We start from the raw sequence: 11029 nt of genomic DNA, 5'->3' as shown, positions 1-11029 counted from the left end.
GCTGGGCCGGAGGCTGTTTTCGAGAGAGGCACAGCCCTCGCTCCTGGACCACGGGGCCAGCGGCTGGGGAAGCTTCAGAGGCGCGCGCGGGGAGGCGGCGCTGCGCTCCACCTGCCCTGCCCAGGACACAACCCAGGGGCAAGGCGTCGAGGGACCACCCGAAGTCAATATTGGAATTTTTAATAAACCAAGGAATGAGATTTTAATTATTCAAAACCCAGCCCCTCTGGGCTAGATGCTGTTGGGATGGTCCTAGTCACGCAATTTTAGAGACCCATCACTAAGAGGACGAGAACAGGGTCTAGGGCATCCGTTACAGTTACGAATGGACCAGCGACTTGCTAGCACAGGGCATTGATTGCGGGTGCCCAACCGGACCCTCCTCCCCTCTCCATTCCTCTCCCACCCGAGACAGGCTCCGGCGGCGGCCGGGACCTCGCGTCCCTGCATCGTGGCGGGGGCTGCATTTTTCATGAGCCCGGGGTGAACAGGTGCGAAGTGCGCTGGGAGCCTCTGGCTGACCGCCGGGCGCGGGGAACATGGAGAGCGAGCGCGACATGTACCGCCAGTTCCAGGACTGGTGCCTCAGGACTTACGGGGACTCAGGCAAGACCAAGACGGTGACCCGTAAAAAATACGAGCGGATCGTCCAGCTCCTCAACGGCTCCGAGTCAAGCTCCACCGATAACGCCAAATTTAAATTCTGGGTTAAATCGAAGGGCTTCCAGCTGGGCCAGCCGGACGAGATCCGCGGAGGCGGTGGCGGCGCCAAGCAAGTGCTCTACGTGCCGGTCAAGACCACGGTGAGTGACTCGCCTTCTCCGTTATTTGTCTGCGGGAGCAGCCCAGCGGGGAGGGGAGAGAAGGGGGGAGAAAGCGGGAGCCGTGAGCCATCGTTGGCTCGTGTGCCCCCACCCTCCTCAACCCCCTCCCCAAGTCGTCCCCACTCTCATTAGCCAGGCGCGTTTCCCCCACGGTGGAGGCTTTGTGGTCCTTTATTTTAAAGCGGCAGCGCACCTCCAGAGACCGCCGCGCTCCTCGCCTCCTGGCTCCGGCACGAGCTGCCTGAGCTTCCAACCCCGGGTCGGGCGGCGCCTTTCGTCCTCGTGCTGGGCCATTGTCCCAAGTCCTTTGCTGGGTGCCTGGCGCGTGTCCCGCCTTCGCCACCGCTCAGAAAGGCCACGCTGGAGCCCCAGCCGCACGCTCTCATAATAGACGAATCTGATCGATAGTCTACAGTGTCTCCTTATTGGTACAAAGACCGAATGTGGCGCTAGTCATGAATGTGGGGTCCCCCCGCCCCATACGCACACACTATCAGGTTTTATTGTTAAGGCAGCCGCCTGGGAGACTCTGGCAGTCGGATCGCCTAGGTCACTCCCAGAGATCTCGCCGCGACTATTAAGATTGTAAGATAAGATCCTGGAGATTACTCCTCCCCGCCCCCATTCCCATCCTCACTTCTCCTTTCACAAATAAAGCCGTAGCTATATGATAAACAACCAAGAGAGATGGGTTTGGGCGCAATCAAATGGTGCATGTATTTGTTTCTCGTTCCGGGATGGCACTAGACTCATGGCCACAAAGCTCTCCACCAGGCGCTGCAAGGTGCAGGCATTGAGATCCCAGTGGATCCCAGCCTCACAAAGCAGAGGCAGCGGTGGCAGCGGCAATTTCCTTTTTAAGAAGATGGGCACTGTGGGCTACAAGTAGGATTTCAGATCAGATCCATGAGACTTCTTTCTTCTTCATGCTACGGTGGGTACGCGCCTGGAGTCGGGGTGGGGGAGGGTATCTGGCATCCTTTGCATTTTCGCCTGGCTTTGGGGTTTCGAGAACATTTGTTCCTTTTCCTCCCTCCCTACTGGCAACTGTTTCCCTCGCAGTATTCCTGGAGGATGCTGAAAGGATGTGTGTCTCGAAAGCTGTTCTGTCTCAAACGGAGGTACCTTAGATTGGACCTATCCTCATGAAAGTTTTCTCAAAGGATTAATGGGAGGATTCGTTTAGGTTTGGAAAACGATGCATGGTTTCCAGAGATTAATTAGGTGTCGTTGTTTGAAGGAAGTATATTTGTTTTGGAATTTATATGGGGCATGGAAATAAAGGCGAAATGAAACATAAAAGTTGTGCCGTCATTTTAAAATGTATCATTGTTGGAAGGTTTCTAGGAGGTAAATTTACAAATGCAGCTGCCTGCTTTAACATGTGGCATTGCTAAAGACAATGGTGAGATTACTGTCTTGCTTTACTAAATAATGAGCACTAGATGGGCATAGGTTAGAAGTGAGGTTTATTTACATTTGGGTGAGCCAGAAGTCTGTTGTAGCCCAGGAAGGGCTTTGATTCATTTGTATCAGGAATAACATTAAGAACCTGATTTTTAAAAAAAAAACTTATTGTTAGACAAAATTAGAATTCAGAACATAAGGATGTATTTTCCTTTGGGCAGTATTAGGCTAATTAAATGAATAAAATATTTAAAGGTATATTTAAATATTTAATATTGTTGTATATGTTTTTTTTAAATATGGCTAGCTGGGAAGTTTGTTTTTCATGATTGCATGTTAAACTTAGGTCCCTCTGTTTACGTGTCCAATACCTTCACCTGTGTATTGGGCTAATAAATTTATAGTTGCATGGATTTGATTACATCTGCTATGTATAAACAGATGTGCCCTTTTAAAACATAAATTTAAAAATTCAAATAATATAAATTCTGTAATGTTCTAGAGACACTAAGATAAACAAGGATGTCATAATTCAAACAAACATTCTATATTCAGATACCCATATTTTCATTCAAGAACTAATGCAGAGTTGTTAAAGAATTATTACTAATACATCTAATAGAGTAACAACTCCAGGTTTAGTAATAAACGTGTTTTTTTCTTTTCAGTAAAGGCTGCACATATTTATGGGGGAAAATGTAATCCATCAAGTGATATTCTTTGATAATGATTTCTGGGTAGTATTTAAGAGCCCTGCTCTTCATTCCAGCCTGTTCTGAAATGTTGAAGAGTTTTTTAATTCATGAACTCTTCTATTGCTCTTTATGAAATTTTTATGCTGCTCCTGACAGAATTATAGGCTCCTCCTTCTCTGAGAAACAACCAATCGTCATTTCAACAAGTTAAAAAATAAATAAAAGATCCCTTTTTATCCTGTTTCCCTACATTTCAGATAGTTCTTTCCTTAAAAATATGTTGACTATTCTTTATAATATCAGGGGCACAATCACCAAAGAATCAGAAAATACATTTTCTTTTCCTTTAAAGGCAAATGTTGGTTGAATAAAACGTTGCGTCTGAATGCTATTTTCAAGTAGACTAAGAACCAGTCTAGCTCTTTGGAGCTGGCTGTGGTGTCAGTGAGAGACATTTGCACCTGGTGTTCCAGTAGCCCACTCCTGTTGATAATTAGACATCATTACTCCTGAGAAAAGGGAGAGAGAGAAGGCAAGAGGACAGGCTGCGGCTAATTAACTACTTGTGTTTAATGAAAGAGAGGGAGACTGATAGCAACTGGGAGGTCGAACTAGAAGAGTGCCACACATACTTTATTGAAACACAGTATCTTTTCATCTGAAAGCCTCTAGGTGCTACCTCTTGTTTTTCAAAAGAATGAATGTAACTTTGCAAATGTACATTCCCTTAACACCTAAATTTAACTGACGATAGAATCAAGCAAGTAGCAACTGGCTTTTAATAAAAATGTAGAATGCTGGAAAAAATTTAAAAGATACCCTTTAGTATTTGTCCTGACCATGACTAAAGCTGAGGGAACATAGCTGTCACTGTTTAGATTACTCTGTGGTAGAGGAGATGCTGTTTGGTCACCTAGCAACAACATCCTGCAACTCAGCCATTTTAGGTCTGGCATGGGACCTGTGTGCGTGTGCACGCCGGGGCACATGTGCACCCACACATGCATGTGCGTGTTGAGTGTGGCATCTGAGTCTTTTTCATGCCGCCACTTTTGTTTTTGTGTGTTCTTTCACTAAAGGTATACAAAAGTTAGAGGGATGAAATGATGAATAACATGAATTCTCTAAGAGATACAGCAAATATCTGACATTGATTATTTACAAATGTTTATTCAGGGATCATTTGAAATTAGCATTGCTATGGTTTTACATCTTGGATAGTTCTAGTTTAGTTTGTTTTTAGAAGCTTTTCATCTTACTTGACTTTTTTTTCTGGCAACAATTAGTTGAAACATCACACAACTTAAACTTGATATTATGAAAGATAAACTTGGAAAATAACCAGAAAATTTATTAAAGCCTTCCATTAGTCATATGATTAATGGATGATTATGTGTTTTTAGAAAGCCCACTACACTGTATAAAATATTAGAAAATTTGGTAAACTCATTTTCACTAGTTTTTCAGTCTTATACAAACAGGGTAATGGATATCCAAACCGTAAAATCAAATAATATGAGTGATACTTTCCTTGACCTGTATTTGTAGGTGCAGACACTTAGATCTCGTTTTTGTCTTTCATGTATTTTTTCCTTATGTTTATTCCACTGGGGAACATGAAATAAATTTTTCATCCAGAAAGGAAAATGAATTATCTTCAGTATGTCATTTAAAACTGATGATTTATTCAGTTCTACAATCTGTAGCCTCAGATTTCATATTTTTTCTTGTAGTATATGCTACTAATTGATTGCAGTGATTAGAATAAATATTCATGGACTGGTTCATAAACAGTTATTGGATTTTTTGTTTTTCTTTTTTGGTTTCCTGTGGTTTCGGTTATAAACTGTTTATGTTTATCAAGTTGAAGAAATAATGCCTCATAAGGAGTCTGTATACACTTAGACTGGGCCTAACTTTAGGCCTGATGCACATGCATTAGGCCTTGATCTGGATGCTACAGAACTTTCAGAAAACAGAATTGAGAAATAGCACCAGCTATACATATCAGGATACTTTGTATCTATGACAGATTCACATAATTATAGTCATTGAGGCATAAGAAAAATTTTGCTTATCTCCTAACACTTTCTCAGTGGGATTGCTACTAATAGCTGATGCATTTTCTCTCTATTTAAAGTATTTTGAGGCACTCTCTATACAGACTAGGTCTCTGCAGTCCAAAGATCCCAAGTATGAATGTCAGCAATGTAGGTTATTAGCTGACTTTAGTGGCTCCTTATGAGTCACTCCGGGGAATACATGATGTATGGCAAGTCCCTAGCACCATGTCTGTGTAGGGCTCTCAGAGAAGAGTGGGGCTTAAACTAGAGGCTAGTCTGGCATAGGAAGGAAGGATCAAGAGCCTTGTAGGTATAAATCCCCTGAACATAAGGAGGAAATTGGACCCTGTTAATATAGGAAAACTATCTCACAGTTATTTCCTGTTACTGATTCTTGACTTTTCCTTTGGTCCCCTGTCTTGTTAGTAACCACAGTGGGAATAAAGAGCAAGATTCAGCACCCCTCTATTCTGTCTATAAACCTTCTGAGCTAGCTAAGATTCTACTTCTCAAGATTTTATACTCTAGGCTTTCTGCATAGGTCAGAGGAAAGATGAAGAAGCAAAGACAGGAATGTGGCAGCAGAGTTCGAAGAGTGTCAACCCCACGTGAAAAGCAGCAAGACCTTTCTCTGATAGTGGCTGTATTTGCTGAGACTCTTTCTACCTAACTGGGAAAGATTAAAGTGAATCTAATATGTTTTAGGTTACATTCGTTTTCATAATCCTGGGATAACAAGATAAAATAAACTCTGGACAACATAGATGGCAGGGCATAGATTTTAGAGCAAGATTTAAATCATAGATATGAAATTTACCAGAGCTGTGAGTTAAGGGGAGTTTCTTAACTGAAGATGCGATTTCTCTGTAAATGTCAGTAATAATATTTGTCTAACTTGCTTTGAATAAGAATTAATAATCATAATTCATAAGCATTTAGCATATGCCTAGCACATAGTAAATGCTAAAAACAGAAGCTGTTCTAAGTATTATTAACAAAGCAAGAACACCGTGGTATAATTATAAATGAGTATATACTAACACTATAAAAATCACACTGCCACAAAAAGTTAAAATACAATATATTATTCTGCAGGAATTATTTAGATATTTTTCTGCCTACTCCATTTTTAGAAAATATAAATGTCCTTGTTTTTATAAAAGTGGTACATTTCTATTATTTAAATTATCTAAATGAAAATAAAAGAAAAAGTTTAAAAGTCACACTGAATCCTCCATCTAGATATAACCACCATTAGTTAATTAGGAACATTATTATAGATGTCTCTAAACATTTACACCAAAAATTAGATGTGATAATTGATTGATATAATGATTAATATAGACAGGCAGAAATAATTTTCCAAAACTGAGATGATAACTCTATGCTAATTTAAGTAAAAATAAAATATATTACCAAAATATAGCAAAAATGGAATACATGAAATTTTAAAAATTGTCAATAGATAAATGCCTCTTCTCAGAAGTATTCATTTCTAAAGCTAATAGAAAAGATAAAAAAATAACAAGAGATGGAATTATTTAGCTACAGATTTCAGTTGAATACATATCATTGACTTTGCCCAATGGCAGATGAGCCTATTTCACTTCCCATCTTCTCGTTACTTCCTGTTAATATTATATTACATTTATTACATTATAATTGTTTATATTTTATTGTATTTGTTATATTCACTAGATAATATTGTGTATTATTATTGTTTTTACTGTCAGGGTTCTTTATGTTTATGTTACAGTGTATAATTTGGTTCTCACCATTATTTTTTCTTTGCCATATTTTAGTGCTTGTTATCCGTTCTTTGCCTGTGTTTCCTTACTTCTGAATTCTTTAATTTGATTCATCACCTGGTAGACTGTTTTTCCTGATACTTTTCTTAATCCTTACATGAGAGTATGTTTATTGATTTTTTAGAGACAGAGAAAGGGAAAGGGGAGGGAGGGAAGGAGACAGGAGGGGGGGTGAACTGAGAGAGGGAGGGACAGAAACATCAATCAGTTGCCTTTCATACACACCCAGACCAGTGATGGAACCCAAAACCTAAGTATGAGCCCTGACCAGGGATCCAACCCGCAAGCTTTTGGCGTGTGGGGACAGTGCTCCAGCCAACTGAGCTACTAGGCCAGGGCTGATAAAATATATTTTTTTAACCTAAGGAATGCTTTATGTGTGCTATTCTTTGAAGTTTATGGTGCTATGAATATGCAGTTGAAAATAGTGGACATTTGCCTTTTTAACGTAAAGGACCACTTAACTAGGTATAACTCCTTTCTTTCACTCTTTCCACTGGAACATTGTAGATGCTTTGCTCATTCTGAAAATTCAGAGGCAAACCTGTTTTATCAAATTTCATAAAGTTTAGTTCTTTATTCTTAAAATTACATAATGTCACTATGGTGTGTTCTAAATTCCTTTTCCTACTGAGTGATTGTACTCATGTCTGTGGTTTCATTTGTGCGTCCTGGTGACTTAATGCATATCTTTTGAGGTTTGGATTTGTATTTTGGGGGTTCCTACTGGATGTTTATACCAAGATATTTGAAAGCACCTCAAACTGAATATTTCCAAAAATGGAGTTTTCTTATTCATGTTCCCTCATTCTTGGTCCTCCAAGTTGACACCTCTTAATTAAATTTCCTTTCTACATGGACAGAACGCATTTGGCTCACCCACTAAGCCAAAAATATGTGTGACATTTTTAATTTCTCCTTTCCCCTCCCTCTTTATACTCAGAGTGCTGTTGAGTAAGTGAACTGAGTAGATCTTGACTCTGCATGTTCTTATCAAACCATGCCATACAATATGCCCATTGATTGGTAATTTGACAGTGTTCCCAAAACCTGTTTGGAAGGAAGGAATTGGATCTTTAATGTCTGGCGTAATGTCTGGCGCATCCTTGGTGCTTAGTGTCAATGGAGTGATCAGAAAATACTCCCCAGCCCAGTACGACCTGCATCAGACCATCCTACCCCAGCACAACAGCTAGTTTCACAGCCACGCTGGACACTCTGTTTAAAACATATGTTTATTTATGTAAATTGTGGTTAAAAATACAACATAAAATATCCCACCTTAACCATGGTCAAGTTTACAGTTCAGTAGTATGAAGTGCACTGTACTCATGGCTGCGTAGCAGCTCCCCAGGCGTTTTGTATCATGGAACGGAAACCCCGTACCCACTACACAACAGTTCTCTCTCTCTGCCCTCCATCCAGGCCCCGGTAACCACAGTCTGCTGTCTGGTTCTACGAATATGACTACTTTAGACACTTCATGTAAATGGGTCTGTCTTTGTGTGACTGATTTAGCCTAATGTCCTCAAGATGCATTGATGTTATACCATGTGACAGAATTTCCTTCTTTTTAAAGACTGAATAATATGTCATTGTATGCGTATACCACATTTTGTTTATCCATTCATCTGGCGATGGACAATTTGGGATACTTGTACTTCTTGGCTAATGTGAATAGTGCTGCTATGAATATTGGTGTTCAAATCTCCCTTCAAGACCCTGCTTTCAACTCTTTGGGGTATGTACCCATAGGGGGATTGCTGGATCACATGGAAGTTTTATTTTTAAAAATTTTGAGGAGCTGCCATACTGATTTCAATAGCAGCTGCACCATTTTGTAATCCCACCCATAGTACGCAAGGGCGGCCCCTTTTTAAGGCTAAGAAACTAGTGACCTTACTCCTCATCTAGACTTCTTCAATAAGTATACTTCTTTAATAACTATAAGTATTGAGTATAACACAGTTAATAATATTAATTATAATGCCTTACATTTATCAAGTCTCCCTATAGATTTAAGGTATCAAGTTCTCACTATAGGTTATGGATCTGGCTAGTCACTTTAAACAAAAGGCCACTCGTTAATGTGCACAGTATTTCTATAGTATTAGTGATTTATATTATACACTTTAGAAAATTGTCGCTTAGGTAAGGTGACTTCCTACAGTCACACATCCTTAAAGTCTTCAGAGCTGGGATGCTAAACTACTTCATTTGGTTTTCCAAATCCTTGCTGTGGTCTCCAGACTTTTAAAATAATGCAGCCCAGTTATTTAAAAAACTAAACAGCTCCCCAATATGTATATTTTTATATGTTATATAAGTATACTACTATATGAATACTTAACACATTTTAAAACATATTCAAAATATAAATATTTAGGGATAATATTAAAATACATAAAATATAAATTTTAGTATTTACTTCTTTATCTCAATAGGTCATGTCAGGTATTCCCTTGGGTATGCACATGCCAATTTGTAGACAATTTCTCTAATTCATAATACAATATTGTCTCACAGTAGAACATTGTGGTTAAACCTTACGCTTCACCTAAAATATTACCTCCTTTATTACCAGGAGTGTCTGTGTACATAACGAACACACTATTAAAATTATATCTAAGTCATACAAATTTGTGACACCCATAACACAATTATAGATGTTTGGTGTTGGTAGGAAGAGAGAGATTTCATCAAAGAAATATTCAGGGGATGGTGCACAGTTAAGAGCAGAAGTGTAGGGTGCAGTGGAAAATTCAGTTGGAAAAAAATTATGGGAAGTGTGTACTGGCATGTTAAAAATTTGGACTTCATTCTGTAGGGGGTGGCAGCTACCAAAAGTGTTTAAGTAGAAATGTCGTGATTTAGGTCTATAAGAGATTTGACATCTCTTAGTAGCTTATGGTGCAGCATGTAAATCAGATGAGTTAAATAGTTCCTTTGACTCCATATGTATGGACCAAGTTATCTTGTAAGAAATGGATTTTTTTTGGACTGAAGGAAAAACAATTTTTGACCTCTTAGTTGTTACTGCATCTACAATTATAAAGACTTCTCAAAGAAATTCCTCTAAAAACTCAAGTGGAGAATTCTATATAGCGTATTTAACCAAGCATAGACCCTCAAAGTAAAGTGATTGTCAATTCAAAAATTTCTGAACACATAAAGTTTATTCTAAAGGCAATGCTATAAATTTTATTTTAAGTTGTTTCTTGTTCTTGCTTTGATTTGAACCCATGTGTCCATCTCTGCCCCTAAGGCTCTTCCCTATGGTTGTACGCTTGGTGGTAGGCAGGGATTCTACAGTAACTCCCACCTCCCAAATGACCGTCATGCTTTGTAATCCCCTTCCCTCTGAGTGTGGTGGAGCCTGTGACTGTGATGAACTATAACTCCCACAGTTCTGTTATGTTGTGTGGCAGCTGACTTTAAGAAAGGGGGTTTTTCAGGTGGGTATGACTTAATTACAGCAGCCTTTTAAGAGAAAGCTTTTTTCCTGGATCCTAGCAGAAGTCATGGGGTTTCAAAGCCTGGGGTGGATTCAATGCAAGGAAGGTTCTCTGTTGTTCTGATGGAGGGGGTCATGGGTTTATGAGCTGACAGCAATCTCTAGGAGCTAAGAGCTTGCTTTGCCTACAGCCAGCAAAACAGTGGGCACCTAAGTCCTACCACCACAAAGGAATGAATTCTGCAGCAACCCAAGGAAGCTTGGAAGTGGATCTTTTCCTAGCTGAGCTTCCAAATAAAAATGCAGTTAGCTGACACCTTGATTTCAACTATATGAGAACCCAAGCAGAGGACCCAGCTGAAATGTGCTGGGCTTTGACTCACAGAAATTGTGAGACAGTAAGTGTGTGATGTTTTAAGCCACCTAATTTGTCATGATTAGTCATATAAAGCAAAATACAACTAATACTCAGTCTTTTACTATTAATTTTCCCTAGAGTATTTGTGCAGTTAATAACAAGTAAACTCTTTATAAAGCACATTTGATTATTTTTGATTTAAGGTACAGCTGGGAACAATTTAAATGTTCTTTCATCCTAATGTATTGCCATTTTTATCATTTCAATGAAATGTTCATAATTTAGTAAAATATATAATTTTTAATAAATCATTTGAAATATTTAATGATGGCATATATATATGTATATAAATCAGTTTGATATTTCCCTTAATGTTTCAGTTTTAAACATTTATTTTATTATATTCCATCTGTCTGGTAA

The 11029-nt window shown here is 39.2% G+C and overlaps 1 protein-coding gene across 2 annotated transcripts in view; it reads left to right on the top strand.

Moving 5' to 3' along the window:
* Positions 1 to 539: 539 nt before the first annotated feature.
* Positions 540 to 11029, top strand: part of NOL4 (nucleolar protein 4) — a 285053-nt gene continuing 274563 nt past the window's right edge. For both annotated transcript variants that reach the window (XM_037154492.2, XM_037154493.2), the window contains exon 1: positions 540 to 803. In XM_037154492.2, the coding sequence (XP_037010387.2) occupies positions 540 to 803 (264 nt within the window). The remainder of the gene's footprint in view (positions 804 to 11029) is intronic.

Source organism: Artibeus jamaicensis, unplaced genomic scaffold, assembly GCF_021234435.1.
Source record: "Artibeus jamaicensis isolate MK-2021 breed Jamaican fruit bat unplaced genomic scaffold, CSHL_Jam_final contig_354, whole genome shotgun sequence".
In the NCBI taxonomy this organism is placed as follows: domain Eukaryota; kingdom Metazoa; phylum Chordata; class Mammalia; order Chiroptera; family Phyllostomidae; genus Artibeus; species Artibeus jamaicensis.
The sequence above is the reverse complement of the archived record's forward strand: the minus strand, read 5'-3'. Positions and strand labels throughout refer to the sequence as shown.